We start from the raw sequence: 18769 nt of genomic DNA, 5'->3' as shown, positions 1-18769 counted from the left end.
GGAGTCAGTTTACATTTGTAAAACACTGACGTTCCTGTAGCTCATAACAAAGTGCTCTAGAGTTTTTTGTTCATGTCACAAAGTTCCACAAAAAAGACAATTTCTGTTGCATGTGTTGCACATTCTGTAACAAAAGTAATTGTGTAATAATCGTGTGAAAGTGAAAATTGTGTAAATCTCTTGAAAGTCAAAGAAAAGCAGAAAGAGTTTTCTAACCGGGGTTTTGACATGCATCAAGTGGTTACATATGATGATTCATAATTAAATTAGAGATAAAAAGAAGTTTTTCCCAGTGGGAATGAAGGTAGGTTAATACCCGAGTCTGTTTACCCATGTTTATGCTATAGCTTGATGGAAGGAAGGGTGGAGACTAAAAAAAGGGCGTAGGAGAGGCAGAGGAGAAACCTTGAATGAGAGATCAGTATACACCAGAGCGCACAGATGCAGCAGACTGTAAGTCTCATCTGACTGCAACTAAACGAGCCGTGTTAAATGACAAAACTTCCTCGACTGAGAAGGATTCATTTTGACCAGTCTCTCTGATAAAAAAGAAATCAGACAGAGACTATGAAGATTATTTTTGACAAATCCACTAAGACAGTCCGCTGCTGAGAGGAGCTCTCCATGTGATGCCTCACTTTTACGCAACAGGTTCTGCGACATAAATTTTTGAACAGCATCAACTCCGATCCCATGTAGGGAGAAGAAGAAGAAGTATGCTGTCACCGTTTTGGCCCTTTGGCATCGAGCAGGAGATCAACTCATGGGATGTAGTGGATGCAGAGTCAGGGTCAACTTTGGAAAGGTGCTGTCCAAAGTCTCGGTGTTTTTTACCATGGTCCTGATCTTCACCTACTTCTTCTACTGCCTCACCGGATTCTGCGATTCGGCTCCGAGAACTTTGTACAGTCAGCAAGCTTTAGACAGCGACTATGACATTTTGGACGATCGTCGCCGCGTACTGGACGACCTGCGACCGCCGCCGTCGCCGCGTCTCTTCCCCGACGCGCCGTCTCAACGGAACCGCACAGCCTCCGCGGACGCAGAGCGGGTGGGACAGCTGCCTCAGCAGCACTTATCGGACGGCGCGGAGGAGAGCAACGGCATCCCCGTGTCCAACACCTTCGGGACCAAAAGGTTTCCGCAGGCGATTATAATCGGCGTGAAGAAAGGGGGAACCCGAGCGCTGCTGGAGTTTCTCCGCATCCACCCGGACGTGAGAGCGGTCGGCGCGGAGCCTCACTTCTTCGACAGGTTTTACGATAAAGGGCTGGAGTGGTACAGGTAGGGGAACTCAGACAAAAACAAGTGGATGCACAGGTTACACCTTTTCACACCTCTTATGAATAAGAATATTTTAGTAATGTTATAGCCATATAGAATCTTAATATGAGCTTAATATGAGCTTTATCTGGCATTGAATGGTACAGGCTTGAGTCCCTACAGGAATTTGAACAGTTTGAAATCTTTCTAATTGATGGCATTTCAGGCATTACATGATGATGTATGGTGGCAGGATGAAGGGTCAGATGAGCAGCAGTGATGTCCCAGCTGACATCCGTCCACCTGTGCACAAGTGCTGATGCCTCCTGTCAATAGACAGGGCAACCATACACCGATTGGCTGATGTATTTAGATCAGCTTTAGCCAATATTCTCCTTGTGTTTGCTTCACTGTAGATCAAAAGGCAGGCGATGTCCCCCAGGAGCAGTTCATCATCTTGACAGTCATCTATACACCTCAACATCACATTAACATTCCCACCTTGTCCTTAATAGTTCTGTAGAGGAAGTCAGACACACAAACATCACAGTGATTAGTGTAATGTGTTTTACGAATGGAGGGGAAGTGACCCTAATTGATACAGTTAGTTAATTGTAATGAGTTGTTTGCATGTCACAGTTCTACAGTTCTATATGTGGAGGCGGATGAAACGTTAATCAGCTACTGTCGCCCTGACAGCAGCTGATTTTGGGGTGACCGGGCTGACCAGAGCTATCATTTGTGTGTAGTTAAGGCCCTAAAGAAGGATTTAGGTCTGAATGAAGCTGATCCTGATCATCTCCAGATGTCCTATGAGCTCCCGGAGAAGGTCCCAGCTGAGCATAAAACTCATCAGCAGTGTCAAGAGTTACTATTCTGGACCTGTGAGTTTGGCATTAAAGGTGCCAGACGGCGAGAATGATGTTTGACAGGATGAAAACCACTGATAGCAAGATTGCGCTTGAAACACTAAGGTGTAATTTAATCTTCTCATGGCTTTTTTTTCTTAACCCCCTTAGCTGTGTTTTAACTGAAAACACAAGGACACATGGAAACACTTTCACCATTGATAATTTTAGCATGTTGCTAAGCTTCCTCTCTTGTTTGCTGTCTGTGCGCACACATACACAAACACACTTGCACCACTTACGCATGCATGTTGGCACTTATCTAACACCCCTCCTGTTCAGTTCTCTCCTGTGTCTCCCGACAACACACTTGTAACCCATCCCTCTTCCCACATCCTTCTGTCTACTATTATTCAACCCTCTCACAACTTTTTCTTGTTCTTCTTTTCCCCCCTCTTGTTTCTCTTCTCCTTATTATTCCTTTAGTGTAGAGGACATCTTTGTATGGAAATACCTGTGGCAGACCTGCTGTTTCCAGGGCATGTTTTATGTGTGTTTCTGTGTGTTTTAATTAGCCTGACTGGTCCTGTAAAGCTTTTATGCTGTTGTTAGTGCTGTAACACAGCAGCAGAACTGACATAGCCTGTTAAAGTTACATCAGTCATAAAAAGGGCTGATTAGTTTCATTACTGACCAGTCTATTGGTTATTTTCTCAGTTAATTGATTAATATGTTTGTTTATTTCATAAAATGCCCATTAAATTTGAGCCCAAGGTGACACATTCAACTGCTTGATGAGAAACTGAGTTTACTATCTTGTTTACTACATAATTTACTGTGATAGTAAACTCATGTATGACAAAGTAAACTAACTAATCATTAGATTTAAGAAGCTGAAACGAACAAATGTTTGGCAAAATCGATCAGTGATCAGTAGCAGTAGCATTACTTGTTAGTTTTCCTCAGTTAATTCTCTGTTTATATAGTTTGATCAATGAATTGATTGTGTCAGATATAATCATACACTTATCTTCCAAAGCAAAACTGAAGAAAAAAGCTCTTTGTGCAACATTAAACTCTGCTGTGGTGTCAAATTTATCTGTAGCTACAAATAGAGTAAAAAGCCATTAATGTCCCAGGACTTGTAATTCTTTTTCAGTGGCATTTATATGAAGTTGACAAATAACAAATGTCACACAAGGTGGATATGGCTGCAGGGTTTGGGGTTTAGTGAAATTACCTGTAATGTCTTTGATCCAGCAATCATATCAGAGTTTAGGTGCTTTTAAATACTGAGGTTTTTCATTGAAGTGAATTTGGTTGAAAGCCAGGGTGGAGAAGACTTGGCAGGATTAACACAACAATAGACATGGCAGCGACTCGATCCTGAGTGAAATCACTGAAAGATGATTCCCCTGTTGTCACAGAATCTCAGAAGTTGGGGGAAATCTGTTTGCTGTCATCTGCAGTGACCCACAGAGAAGCCACTGGAAGTCATAGAGAGCAGCAGTGCATCAGTGTAACAGTGTGTGTTGGTGTGTGATGTGTGTGTTTGTGTGTTGGTGACAGAGCAAACTCATCCGTGTGGAACAAGCAAGTCCTCCTAACCTGACTGTCAGTGAATAGAGGGTCAACTCGCTGTCACATCTGGAGGCAAACACATACACACTCACACGTCCTTGTGCACCTATCTTTGTGGGGACCAGTCACCAACATAATGCATTCCCTAGTCTCTTACGCTAACCTTAACCATCACACCTGAATGCCAAATCCTAACCCTCAAAAGGCCAGAATTTTGGGGTCCAGAATTTTGGTCCCCACAAAGCTGTTGGAACCCACAAGTACAGTGCGCTCCTGGTCTTAGGACCCCATGAACATGGTAAATCAAAACCACATACACACCAACACACACAAAAGGCTGCATCTCTGAGCTTTGACATTTTATCTTGTTGAAGTTTTCTGCTTCATCTGCAGTTCTCAGGTCAACAGGATCATATTTCTACATTATAAACGGATATAGATATTTCACTGGATCGTTAATTTAATTTTAGTGTAGCACCATTTAATCTACATTGTCTCATTACTTTATTGACTCTCTCTGATTCAGACACTTATGACCTTTGCGTGGTTGTACGTATTTCAGCTATAATCAATATGAAAAATCACGTCTCCAAATCAGAAATACTGCATTTTCATCGTTTCATAGCAGAGAGGTTCAGAATTTGATAATAAAAGTAATAAAAACATAGTGGTCATCAAGTAGGCATTGTTTCAGATTAGCATATCTGACAGCAATTTGTGCGTTTTGATAGTTTGCCTGATTCCACATGTCTTGGAAAGAGAAATAAGCACAAACTGTATGTGATTATAGCAGATGGGTGAGAGTCGTGCCCTGTCATATACTGAGACTTTGCTGTCAGATATTGGATGAGTGATCTGCATACTGGAGACACTTCACAGACATGGCAGTGCGGACGTGTTGTTCCAGCAGCACTGTCCTCTGTGAGACTTCATTTGTGTGTGTTTTCCATTGCTTTCATCTGAGTGATCCAGTCAGTCTCCTCTCTCTTTCCTTTCCGCCCCGTCTGTCTCTCCATCCCTGTTCCCTCGTTTGCATGTGTGCATATGAGACCGTTACAGGAATGGAAAAGCCACAAATAGCGCATTCAAAATGAAGCAAAGATTTAATGATTTTCTGTGTTGTTTTATGGCTTTAAGGGGACTTCGTGGAGTGATGGGTTTCATATGGGACTTGAGAGCCACCACAGAAAACAGAAAAAGAACCTCAGCTTTCCATGGCACAATGGTTCTGATTGTAACCATGACGTGGTCTGGAATGAGTAATTCATGGATTAAGTCTTTTTTGTGTGTCTTCAGTTCCTTGATGACGTTAGAATGAACACATTTGTTTCTGTTGTCTTGTAGCAGAACAGGCAGTGGCTATTTACTGTAAAACCCTTGGTGCTTGCAAAAATCAGTCACGCAGCTTTGGACCCAAGAGCCAACATAACATCCTGGAAACTGGTCCCTATATATCTGATTTATGTTAAGATCATTTATGCATTTCTATTTGAGAAAAAACTCCAAGTCTCATCAATATTTTGAAAGCTTGTCAATTGGTTGACCTACTGTCTTGACACCAAAGGCCGCAGCCAATCAGATAGCTATTAAAATATAGGACAAATCCTTTAAGGGCAGCAGCACAAGGGCAAGCAGAATGTCAGCACTGTTGAAAATGACTCTGGTCCTTAGAAAGACATAGATTTATGTAAATAAGGCCATGAAGTAATAACAACAGGTGAATAATAGAGAATTATGTTGGTCTGTGTTACCATTTTAAATATACATACATCAAATGGGATCACTTTTCTTTGATCAGAAAGGGTATGATCTTCCAAAATAAAAACACAATGTCTGTATCTTGTCCACATTGACAGATTTTTCTTATTTATTTACAAACACCAAAATGCCCTTTGACCCCATGCATATTTTGGACTAACAAAAACATTAAAAATAAATATCAATGCATATTTTTCTGAATTTGTAATACATCATACAAAATGATACAGATTAGATACCAGTTTTTCCAATAAGATTAGTTTGTATGTAAATATTCCCATGTTTGCTAGCCATTCAATTTGAAGAAAATTAAAAACATCTTTAAAGGCATTGATCAGGCATGACAGAGTATTGATTGGACAATATTTAATCTGCATGTGTATTGACCAGAAACTATTTGCAGATAACTTTAATAATGTGCTGTTGTATTGGCCGGGTGAGACTGTGCTGTGAATTTGTCTAAACCTTAACATTGTCATCTTGCATATCCATTATTTCTTTTAGAGATTTCTAGGAGGCCAGATACAAATATTTACCATGTTAGTCTGGATTTCTGACATTTTAAGTGGTTGAAGTGGACTCCAATGTACATGGGGCAAAGCTTTCCAGAGAGAGGCTGATTTTCCCGACACCTCATTCTGAGTACAGCCCTGAGGCCATTAGCGATAGAGGCCGAACACGGCTGATTGGTGTAACAGACCAGGAAGTGGTCTCTGTAGTGTTGAGCTGTAGTATGTTTTAATGGTGGTGGGTTTTGGCTGGAGTTGGGTCTAGGTGGTGTTAAAATGTTTGAAAAGGCCCACACTCACACCCCATATGGTGGAAATTATAATAATTTGAGGTGCATTGTGGTCTATTTTGGGGCGCCTGTAAAATCTCGGGGAGGTTTCAGTTGTGTCGTTTTAGCTCCATGCTCAGTTGCTGCTGCCATTTCCAAAAAAGAATAACATGAGGTTGAGACAGACACAAACATACAGTGTAATATATGACATCACCCCTTGGTAAATGAAATAAAAATTGTTTTATCACACATCCTCAACAATTGTATGGCTTGAATTTATTGAAATCTATAAAAGTCTGAGTCTGAGTCTGATTTTCATAACCGAAAATAAATTACCAAAAGACTTGGGATTGTAATGTTCTGTTTAGCATCAGGCTATCAGCACAAGGAGAGGGTATAACACATTGAGTATCTAGCATCAAGTATCAAAAACTGTCCTGTGTTGAAAGTTGGTATTAAATGTTTTGTTTACTTATTTTGATGTCCATATTTACACAATAATTCTGAAAACTGTACACAGTATTTTAAGTGTTTACATGTATGCTAGCAGCTCTGTGAGGCTGTATTTTGGCACAGCTATGCTTTGAGCTAAAGGGCATGAATGTGTGTAGCAGATTTCATGGCAATGCATCCAGTAGGTGTTGAGATATTCAGTGTCCACCAAAGGGGTACTTATTTTATTAAACAGAAGGAAGAGTTTTATTTATAAAAACATTTTTGTGTTCCTCATTGTGAGGTATCATAAAAGTACTGTTTTCATAGGGGCACAAATAGAAAAAATTTTCAAACAATGCCCATCTCTAATCATCACTTCCGGCCCTTGCAAGTGCCACTGCTACTTTCATGTGCCAAATGTTGAAGCCATTACCGAACTCCCTGGCAAAGTCACTGACATCCTGTTAAGACTCCTAATTATGACTGGACGCTCATATGCTAGTCACTAATTAGCCACTGACCAACAAAAGGTATTTCAATTCTTTATAGAAAAGACCCCCCTCCCACACACACACACATACACATATGTCCTTGATTTCACCCCCTACCCACTCACCCACTCTCTTACCCACACACACACACACACACACACACACACACACACATTCATACTCGTTACAGTGGTATCCTGCTGTAAACCACCAAAGATGTAAGTATAAACACTGTAGTTTCTGTAGCACTTCAACTAACCCCCTGTTGAGAAAACCTTTCTCTAGCTCCATTACTGCATCTTTGTTCATAGGGAGAAAAAAAATCTGATAACAATGTATTTCAAATCTGTGTGTGCCAACAGTCTTTATGCCGTCATGTGGTTTCCCACAGGGATCTAACGTCCACTTCCTCTCTCTGCCTATGGAGAGAGGTGATAGTTGTCAGCATAAGCACCGGAAATTCACCTCCAGGCATATGAAACATACTGCATCAAGTATGTTTGAATATTACTTAAGCACTAACACACACTGTGTCACTAGCTGTTGTGAAATATTGTTTACAATGTTGTTGTTCTTTCTCGAGTCCAACCTCAGGCTATGTTTGGCATTATTTGTATTAATTTGTGTTTCATTCCAAATTTGGAGTCTATGACACTGGTTGCTTTCTCAGGTTTCTGTTTAGACAAAGAACACACAGACAGCATGGCGGCATTCGTCATTATCCCGCAGACAATGATGACTCCTCTTGTGTGTTCAGAGTCTTGGTTATTATCACACTGACAGCATCAGTGGCATGTTCACATGCGCTTATGGCGAAGTTTCAGGGTTTGTGAAGTGCACCCAAGTTACACCGAAAGCAACAGTTTGACATTTTAGCAAATGCATTTATTTGCTTTCTTAAAGAGAGTTAGGATGAGATTGATTGCTCTCTTATGTCTGTCTTACGACTGTCAGCTGCCGGTTAGCTTAGTTTTGCATAAAGACTAGAAACGGGGAAACAGCTAGCATGACTGAGTAATCTACTAAAACCAAAGTATAAAAGCAACATGTTTTGTTTTTTTATTGGGGACTAAGTCATGTTGCCACTGTGAGGTTGCCAGGTAACCAGTGGAGAATTCAAGATGCTACTGCTCTTAAAAATGTAGTAAAACTGCAACTTGTCTTTTTTTACACTTTTTACACAGATGAGATATAATGTGTCAATTTGTGAGTTTATATTGTGTTGGTAGGTGGATTTTGTTGCCTTTGGACAGAGCGAGGTTAGCTCTATCTCCCTGTTTCCAGCCCTTATGCTAAACTAAGCTATCTGGTTAATATTACTGCACAGAGAGTGGTATCAATCTTCTCATTTAACTCCTGTCAAAATGTCAAACTATTCCTTTTAACTTCTGTATTTGCTGCTTGTTGAGCTCACAGGGGTTTCTTCTGTGGTGTTTTTGTTGTTGTCCAGTCAGAGGGGAATAGCAGCATATGTTTTATCCAGGCACAGAGGCGTAAATCGAGGTTCCCACACTCATCCTGTCAGGCTGATGGGCCGGCCGTGACCCAGAAGCTCCTTCTGTCACACTCTGAGCATAGCAGCACTGCTGGGAAATCTTTTCCCTCAGTTTGTTGTTCGCTTCTCATTTTAACGGCCTTGATTTTCCACCGCCTCTTTAATTGGGTCTCAGCTAAGAAAGTGTTTGGATGCACAGAAACCTGCCAGAGCAGAAGTCGCCTTGAGCAAGTCAGCATTTAGTGCAGATTGCCTCAGTAAATGACTATAATAGTCCATCGAATTTTAGATCTGTTTTTGTTTGAGAAAACGACATGATAATTGGATTTTTATAATCTTTTTTTTTCTTTACAATCAGCTCCATTTTCTGTGCAGAAAGCTTTTTGTTAGGGCGCTTCAGGCGATGTAGCTGCAGCACTTCAGCGGGAGAACCCATAATCTCTGGGGCAGGAAGTCTCTTGGCCACATCCTTGTTGCCAGCATTAGTATTTAATCTTGTGATCCAGACTGCCTAGAACATATCAGTAGTGTAATCAGTGCTGTAGCACTTCAGGGAGGAAAAGTACTACATCCTTTTAACAGCAGGGAGTTCCAGACTAATGTGGCTAGTCAGCAAAGCTTTCCAATACTGAGCTAAATAGAAAACATCTTCCTGCCCTGAGTTACTCTTTGTATGCTTAGATGGAACAACAGTAGAACTAAAATGCATTTTCCTTAAGTTTAATGGAAGACATGCGAATAAGAATAGATTTACATGTATGAGAAAACTGACAAGAAATTAATCATCCCTGATGTTTACAGTTTCTTCTGACACCACGTTTAAGGGCAGATTTATGATAGAAAATGGCTCATATTGATTCTCTGATAATGAGACAGATTGTGTTGAGGGAGATAGGGACCCAAGGAGAGTGGAGCCAAAAGCCACAATTCATTAACTATTCATGAGTATGGAAAGACAACTTATGGTCAATTACTGAAGTGACACTCATGTGAAGGAGTGAAGGACAAATCCAAGTCTTTGGATGAGAGAGGAGAGGGCAGAGAGAGAGAGAGTAGCACTCAGTTCCTCATCAGTAAACATCGACACCTCTCGTATGTGTGTACTGTATGTGTGGGTGCACACACACACACACACACACACACACGGCAAACAATCCGTCATATAGAGACAGACGTATTGATCAGACAAATATAAACAGGGGACAGACAGCCAGGGATAGGCCATTTGTAGCTCTTGTAGTTAGATAATAATCAATTAATGGTCTTTTATTATGGGGATCATTTGATGGGGGTGGATTGAAATGGCTTAACTTTAAGTAAAGAGGTGAAACTTGAAACTTTCAACTTTAAGTCTTTTTTTCTCCTTCACACTTATGCTCGTGGACTCTAAGAGAGAACAAATACCTTTCTATTATTACTGAAGTACAGAACATTTCTTCACAGTTGTAGCAGACTTGGCACATCTTTAATTATTAACACCTTAATACAGATTGTAAAAGCATCTTATTTCACACTCTTACATTATCAAATATTCTGTGTGAACTTGTTCCAGACTTATTTGAGAAGATTAATACCTCTCTTATGCCTGTATGCTAAAAATGAAGGTATTGCAAGCAACTTGTTAGCTTAGCACAAAGACACTACGTCCACAGTATACTCACTTTCATAGTGAGTACACAGCCAAGATGGCAACCTTTGTGGGTGAGAAGTGTCCATCTTTCCACACTCAACTTTTGACTGTTTTGACTGCATCATCTGGGTATTTACAGCACACTGCATGTTGCAATACTTGTCAGTGTGAATGCACTTATGCACTCAAAATAGCAAATGCGAGTATGGAAGCAGTTGAATTGAGACACAGCTAAGGTTGTCTTTGGACAGAGCCATGCTAGCTGTATCCCCTACCTAAGCTAAGCTAACTGGCCACTGGCACTAGATACATATTTACTGTAGCTAAAGCTGTGAGAGTAGTGCCAATCTTCTCATCAGACTCTCGGCACGAAACAAGTGTGCTTCCCAAAATGACAAATTAGTCCTTTAAGATTTCCTCTAGAATTTAGAATAAAGTTCTGTGGCTTGTTTGGCTGCGCAACAAGAGTTTCTATTGACTGGAAGGCTGCAGTTTAGTCAGTGAAACTAGTTTTTGACCAATGTTACTTTCAACCATTGCCTTGTGTAGTTTTTTGTACTATTGGAGAGGTCTGTTTCATAACTCCCTCTTTTCAGCTGAAATTTCAAAAAAAGAAAAAATGCTGCTGGCAGACTGCACTCAAGATGTTCAGCAATGTCTCTGGGGCGTATTTATTTTTTTAACTGATTGGTTTAATTTACTGAAATAAATTTCTTGGTTTTGCTGTTGATTATCATCTTAAAAGCTGCCAGCTGTTATTCTTGTACCAGCTCGTGCAAGCACACAATGGGACCAATGAACTGTTACTTTATGAATATGTCTTTTTAATAATCATTGAATCAGTGTTTGACCACAGAAAATCTCACTAGAGTAGCTGACAAAATTGAAATAAATTTCCCTTGGATGTCCATCATTCATCTACATCTCTGAATGGCCTCTTCGCATTGACATTTGGACTTTATACAGACCTCCAGTCTGAAACAAATAAAGAACACAGGCTCCATTAGTTGGAAGCCACATGAAAGCTCTATGTTTCCAGTAACACAGTATAAGATGTGTTGAGTAAATGAACTACAGACAATTCATTTGCTCTTTTAAACATTGGTCATCGTCCGTTTGTCATGCAAAACAATTTGTTTCTCAAATCCAGATCCACCGCAACCCAGCTTCACGCACTATGTCAGTGTCGAATGTAGATCAGACACATGAGCAAATGCCGGATCTGTTGAATATTATGTCTGTTTGCCAGATAGTGCTGAAATAAAAACAGCCTGTGTAACAGGCAGGACAGTGACCCTGAACTGTGAGGAGATATTGTTGAATCAAAGCAATGAGAGAAAACGTTCCTAGAGATTACAGGACAACAGGTGCACACAGTTTGTCAAGTAGAGAAGAAACTTAGAAACAAAGATAAATCTAAATGTACGATATAAGAGGATAAATCAGTAGTGATTAATGGTTTAGTTGGGGATTAATATACATCTCTGCAATATAGTAAGGCATAATTCAACATATGTCTTTTCACTGGCGTATTCTACTCCTCATTGCAGCCATATGTTTAACACACTAGCTGAGCTCAGCAGCTTGCCATCCAGGTCGCACTTCCTGCAGACTTTGGTGTGTTTGGTCTGTTTGGGTCCTTGCAGGAACCCGTAGGGGAGGTGAGGAAGAAGGGGGGTTGGAAATCTGTAAGAAATTGCTGTTAAGTGGTTCTTGAGGCTTTGTGGTTTTGACTCATCAGGCCTATAGTGAGTAGATGGTCCTGTTGTGCAGGCCTTACAGTGAGACTCAGAGGGTCTGCCTGGGGCCCTCGTGCATAAACACAGGGCAGTGCTTGAAGCTTTAATCACACTGACTTTAAGATGCTTTAATGTTTAGTGTCTATAATGTGTTTACATTTTCGCTTGATGTTATTTTCACTGAGGGCAGTATGTGATTAAATTGGCAAGTGCGCCTATAGATTGTGCTGCTTTGGTTGAAGATTGAGGATAAAAGATGTTAACTTTAATGTGACATCTTAAACTACTGCTGGCGCAAGTTTGATATACTTAGAAGTGATAAAGCAACTGGCACTGCTTTTAAAGCTGCACTAGTCAATATTTTTATATCAACAATTGATCAAATGATTGTGTGATGTGAAAGGATCTTTACCAGTCTTTTAGCTCCTTGTTTTCAGCCCACGGTTGTTTTGGTTCACTCTGCTCTCATTAGCGTTGTTTCCAGATGTAGGAACTGTCTGCTAACACATTAGCCATATGAACTTTATATGTCGTGGTAATATGTCGGTGTTTACAGCTTGTTCGCCTGCCCCGAGCGGCCAAAAAATAGATTACTGTGTGGAAGCACAACCAGCTCTCAACAAGCTTTCAAACTGTGATTACCTCCAGCTGGATGTTTTAGAATATACAACAATTTCTACTGTTTTAACTTCTGAGTCTGACCGGTTTCTCCTTTTCATTTAGGAACCTGATGCCTCGGACACTGGACGGTCAGATCACCATGGAGAAGACCCCCAGCTACTTTGTCACAAAGGAGGCTCCTAGCCGTGTCTGCACTATGAACTGCCAAACTAAGCTCATTGTGGTGGTTAGGGATCCTGTGACACGGGCTGTATCTGACTACACCCAGACACTGTCCAAGAACCCAGGCCTTCCATCCTTCCAGAGCCTGGCCTTGAAAAACTCCTCCACAGGTCTGATTGACACCACGTGGAGCGCCGTGCGCATCGGCCTCTACGCCAAACATCTGGAGAACTGGCTCCAGCACTTCCCCTTGTCTCATTTTCTGTTTGTTAGCGGTGAGCGGTTGGTGTCTGATCCGGCTGGGGAGATGGGCCGGGTTCAGGACTTCCTGGGTCTGAAAAGGGTTGTCTCAGACAAACACTTCTACTTTAACCAGACCAAAGGTTTCCCCTGCTTGAAGAAGCCCGAGGGAAGCAGCAGACCTCGCTGCCTTGGAAAGTCTAAGGGTAGACCTCATCCTCAGATCCCCTCTGAGGTTCTACAGAGACTTAGAGACTTCTACAGGCCCTTCAACCACCGTTTCTACCAGATGAGCGGTCAAGACTTCGGCTGGGACTAACCGAGGAGGATCCTGTCATAGCCCAGATAAAAGGCAGTCTCTTACTCTTTGGAGAGATTGACTGTTTAATGCTATACAGGGCTAACATTCTCAGGGACAGGGTAGAGGAATAGTCCACAAACTGGGACTCCTTTTGGACATTTCTGCCTCAGTGGAATCAACGTTATATGCAGCACTCATGAACTGTCACTATTTTGTTGTAGAGTAGAGGCCGACATGGGCAGTGCTGCCAATATGCAAGTTACATACATAATTAAAGGCTTAGTTATTAAACCTTTAAACCATTCTCTTGCTTGTATGTTAATGTTGTATGAAAGCAGCAAACTAGGTACCAAAGGGAAAGCAAAAAATATTGCCTTTGAATGTCATGTTTGACTTGCTTTATGTTTTGTTCATAAAATAAGCTGATATTTATAGTTTCTGTTGATTTGAAATACAACAGTTACATTTTTTTTTAATGAGAGAAATGTATTTATTACACGACAAAGCAAGAAACTGACTACATGTTCACTGACAGGACATTGGAAAAAATGTCATGCTTCAAGACAAACCACTATTTCTTTTTAATTATTAGCAGTGTTACTAAAATCAACTGCATTTATATTTTTATTACGTTTACTGTTTCCAAATGGCCTTTGGGATGCTACATATCTTAGTTTGGTGTTGCAAGATATTTTCCTGTGTATTGCAGTTAATATACCAGTAATACCTCATCTATAAATATTAAATGTGCAACAGTGATCAGAGAACACACATACAGACATTTCACTTGTAGATATTTGTAGATATTTTTCCCCATGTCACTGTTTCTGTTGCCTTGGACAGCACCAACTGTATCAGCTGTTAGTCATTTACAATAAATTACTATTTTGATCTGTGATTATTTTAAAACACTCTTAATTCTATATGTAAAGTACGCAAAGCACAGTGGTGTGTATGAAACTTTCAATATGACTCTGATTCTTTGGTGAAGTAAACTTTTATCTCACATGACATTCATTCTACAATGTTTCATCCTTTCTTATTTCTCGTGTCTACTGTAACGCCATCACTCAAAGATCTTCATATGAAAACTGCAGAGAAGAACAATTTAGCCAACAAAGGTGACTCCATATCCATATTATAATCCCTTTATCTGTTGACGGATTGGCCACCATTCGTTAAACCCCTTCACTGAGCAGCATTTGTCTGCTCATAACTCAGCAACCATAACTAGCGAGCCAGGCCAGGCCAGCTTTGGGTTGCTCCACATGTTAAGTCATGGCATGATGCTGTAGTCAGCAACATTTTAGAGTTTGGATGGTGATGACCCTTTTCAAAACCAAAAACACAAGAGCATGAGTGTAAGAAATGGATGAAATCCCCAGTAGCATGTCAGCTAACTAGCTACCCACAGTATTCCAAGGCTTAGTAGCACAACATTACATAACTAGGTAACAATAATTACAGGCTATGATTTTTAAAAAGCTTTTTCTTTACTCAGTAGTTCTAAATAGTTAAAAAGAAAGCTCACTTATGGAGTCATTGCATCACAGCCACTGAACCGAACCTGCAAATCATGAACAAGCTAATTTTGAGCATAAGAAATGTAGTATACATAGTATGCATTTTGTTGGAAAAATTGCCCCTATCAACATCAGATTACGTTAAAATGTGATTAAAAAACATTAAGAAAAATAATTATGTGTAGCTCCTTTTAAACTTTAGCTCCATCCCAAGCTGTGACTTTGTTTTCTCTCCTGCCTTCACTATAGAGGAATCTCACTCACTCTGTCTCTTTTCTTCCCCTCCACAGTTGCTCTCACGCTGCATTTCCTCTCGCCACTTCCACACAGTGAGGCCACATGTACAGTTTGAGGCCTGCGTGCGCTGTGGCCTTTAATTATGAGAGATGTCAGCTCACCCAGAAAGCCCCCTCCTTCCTCTCTGGGCTCAGAATTAGCAGCAGAGCTCTTCTCTTTCATGGTACACTATCCTGTATGGAAGAAGGAAAAAAAAGCATCTGCTTTGGTGGAACTACCAAAAAAGAAACCCACTTAAGAACTGAAATACACACTGAGTTGCACGTGTTCTTCCAACAATGAATGGAAATATGCCTAACCAGTGCCTGTAATCAATGATTAAACCAAAAATATTCAATCACATCGATTAAGATCGAGCTTTGTTTGCAGAAATGTCAGTGGTTTGTGAGTGAAAAAATAGCATGCTGCTTGCCTGAGCATGCTGGTGTCTTCATTGATTCGTGCTACTTTGCATGCACATACACCCAGTGCTTTGGCTCTCTCCATACGTCTTGCCTCTTCTAATTCCAGTCAGTATTTCTGTCACATCCCCCCTCTGTTTTATATGTCTGGCATTAGTTTTTTGTGGGCCTCACTAAAATTTAAACGTGCTTGGCTCACTTCATCTGTGCCAATTTTTATTACTCTGTATTACCAGTCATATTGATAGCTGCCTTTTCGCTGTGCCAGCCCAACAGCAGGCATTAAAGATAACTGATTTCCCACTCTGCCATCTGGGAAAGAGGTTAGTATCAGTATTTCAGGGCTAGCCCGGTCATTCATTTTCCTTACAACAGCAGGACATCGGCATAATCTACAGTTGTCACTAAACACTGGTAATGATGTGAGAAATCCAGTTGAGGCGAATGAAAGACAAGGCAAGAAAAATGGAGGAATGATTGATAATACATGTCATGAAAGCAAGACTTGCAGATGTATGAAGATCTGTTGCGCATTTACTAAACTAAAACTTCATTCAACTCTGTGATCTAAGCAAACAAGCCTGACACAATATTGCCTCTGGTGTGTATTTGCACATATGAGCTCATGAACAGCCAGCCTCCACTTGTGGTGGCCACAGGAATCTGAAGACACCACCAGCATTTAGTCATGTTTTACAGCTCTGTCATCAATATTTTAGGTGTGCAGCAATACCCAAAATTCACGATATTAGTACACGGAGTGTCACTGTTCCAGACATTTGAAATACAACTTGAAAAAAGGAGTGTCCTCTATGGGATTATTATTATTATGGGATTATTATGGGATTCAGTTCTATACCAGTATAGTATTTGAGTTTTAAGACTAAAACCACAATTCAGTAACATTTTGAGTAATGTTTTTCAGCAACATATAAATTTCAAAGACGGCTTTTATAGTATTACAAAAAGTGTGTTGCCCGAAGCAGGTGATTCTGTATCATGTTAACTTAAAGTCCCCCTTCACTCAAAAATATGTTTTACTTATTGTTATTTCACTTAGACAGAGAAAACATTTACTGTAGAGTTTGATGCCAGAGAACTATTTTCATTCATTTGTCTGCTGAAGATGGAAACCTCTCTGTCCTCACTTCAAATGTGATTTGAAGACGTACCAATGGACAAGCAGGATTTTATGACATCACACAGTTTGATAGCCAATCATGGTCCAGTATGTAAAATACAGAGAGAATGGATTTTTTGATGAAGTAGGAGACGTGTTGTGTCGAGGCGAGCCTCCCAAATTAAAAAAAGAAAAAGAAAAAAAAAGTGTATTCTCATCATAGATTCTGGATTTTTTAATGAGGGAGAAGGATTAGACATAATTTTTAACTGTGTAATCAAACCTCTTTTTTTTTTGCAAAAAAAAAATATATTCAAAGGAAAGTACTTGTCTAAAATGTCTGAAGGGGATCTTTGATAACCACAGGACTGCATTGTTAATAAGATTTTCACACATCACATGAATCTCTGTAATTAATCACTGTATCACTGAATGATATGATGTAATATCGTCAATAATTACTACTAAACTGGCTATCCAGTGTCATATTTAACATGTTGTGTTGTTCTTAACTCAGAAAATTAGTTGTTGTGGATAAAGATTGTGGTAATTCCTTCTCACACTGAGCCAAAGCCAAAAAGAGATGTCAGACTCACTATCCATGCCAAATCCAGATGACAGAAAGACAATATATTTTTCTGCGAGTATCTAAGAATACCGGATATTCTTGATTACAATTTGTCAAAACAACTGAAAGACAAAGACAATAAATTACAGGTCCGTAAAACTCCAAATCTTCTGTTCTCATTGGGACAGTAATTTGTTTAGCTCTGGCTGGCATGCAGCTTCCAAGGATTTGAGCCCACAATTTAATGCATGCCATCAATTCCTACCACTGTGGATTTGTTTGCATGAGTGAAAATCGCCCAAAGTGGATTGAGTTACTGGGCCGCTGTGACTATTTGAGATTAGGCATGATGAGGGATGGATACTTTTTGTGGCGACTCTTATTTGGGAATAATGGGCACATGTCAGACTAATGAGAAACACTCGGAGGGAGGGATGAACCACTCGGAGGGCTGCGCTGAAAGAGAGAGGGGGTGATTTCTACACAGCAGATAGAAAGTAGGATTAGAGTGTAAAAACGGTTTCCCCATTGAGCAGCCACAAATGAAGACGGTTCATAGTGAGGACTCCACACATTTTCCACCCGTACCGCAGTCTCCTTCGATTCAAGGAAGAAATGCTCGGGGATTTTCTCTCTTCTCTGCGGTTTAGGCCTCACAGCATCTTGTTAAATTGTGACTCCAGCTTTAATTGATGAGAGAGTAATTTGGGTTTGAGAGATTTTCAAATGGCTCAACACAAATTGGGGAACTTTTTGGGGATATGGGATTAAGAACTTTTACAATAGAATTTTATAACATTGTTTTTCTGGACACGTTTCAGCACATACTTCTGTAGGACTACAACGTCCCAGCTATGGTCCGCTTTATTGGAAAACTTGAACAATCAGTTTATAGCGAGGTTTACACTTGGCCGATGAAGTACTAACTGAGACACTGCTGCCAAATGGACGGAAACCTTTCACACACATGAAGTAAAACTGCATCCATAAAAAGTAAAATACAACTCTTCTGGAAACTTGTAACACTTGAGCATTCATTTTTATTTGCCGTAGAGAAACGTTCAAACGCAATATGGAAGAGGCATGCTTGAATCAAATGCTGCGTTTAGTTGTTAAGCCTACATTATGTTCCACAGTACACTACCCACTTTGCTCTCCACCTGCATCTTCAAACAAAACGTTAACACACTACATGTAGTCAATCACTCTGAATGAAAGAGGCTCGCACCTGGCCTTCATGCATGGTTTCTTTTCATTTGCCAAAGACCCCATTCATTAGTCCATGAGAATAAATTACAGCCCCACAGTTTGGCTTATAAAAAAAATCACAAATTGGTTCTTTATTTGCTGTGTAGCTTTATTAATCCCTGAACGCTCCCTTGTTCATTCAGTAGGAGAGACTGAATAATTAAATTCACTGTAATTGTTTGCACCAGTCAAAACTTGTCAGTGATTTGGGATGCATGAGAGGAAGACGTATCCAGCACAGACACACGCAGTGGCCCCTCTGCCTTT

At 40.3% G+C, this 18769-nt stretch overlaps 1 protein-coding gene across 1 annotated transcript; it reads left to right on the top strand.

The window, feature by feature from the left end:
• Positions 1-127: 127 nt before the first annotated feature.
• On the top strand, positions 128-14356 carry LOC108879782 (heparan sulfate glucosamine 3-O-sulfotransferase 6). The gene is made up of 2 exons (XM_018671173.2): positions 128-1284; positions 12745-14356. The coding sequence occupies exons 1-2, from the start codon at positions 764-766 to the stop codon at positions 13361-13363; spliced, it is 1140 nt and encodes a 379-aa protein (XP_018526689.1). The 5' UTR covers positions 128-763; the 3' UTR covers positions 13364-14356.
• Positions 14357-18769: the final 4413 nt, after the last annotated feature.

This window comes from Lates calcarifer, linkage group LG11 (assembly GCF_001640805.2).
Source record: "Lates calcarifer isolate ASB-BC8 linkage group LG11, TLL_Latcal_v3, whole genome shotgun sequence".
Taxonomy (NCBI): domain Eukaryota; kingdom Metazoa; phylum Chordata; class Actinopteri; family Centropomidae; genus Lates; species Lates calcarifer.
This window is presented reverse-complemented; position numbering and strand designations above follow the sequence as displayed.

Coding starts and splice junctions, on each gene's coding strand:
- LOC108879782 (XM_018671173.2), top strand. CDS start 764: ATGGGATGTAGTGGATGCAGAGTCAGGGTCAACTTTGGAAAGGTGCTG. Junction 1,285..12,744: donor AAAGGGCTGGAGTGGTACAG/GTAGGGGAACTC, acceptor CTTTTCATTTAG/GAACCTGATGCCTCGGACAC.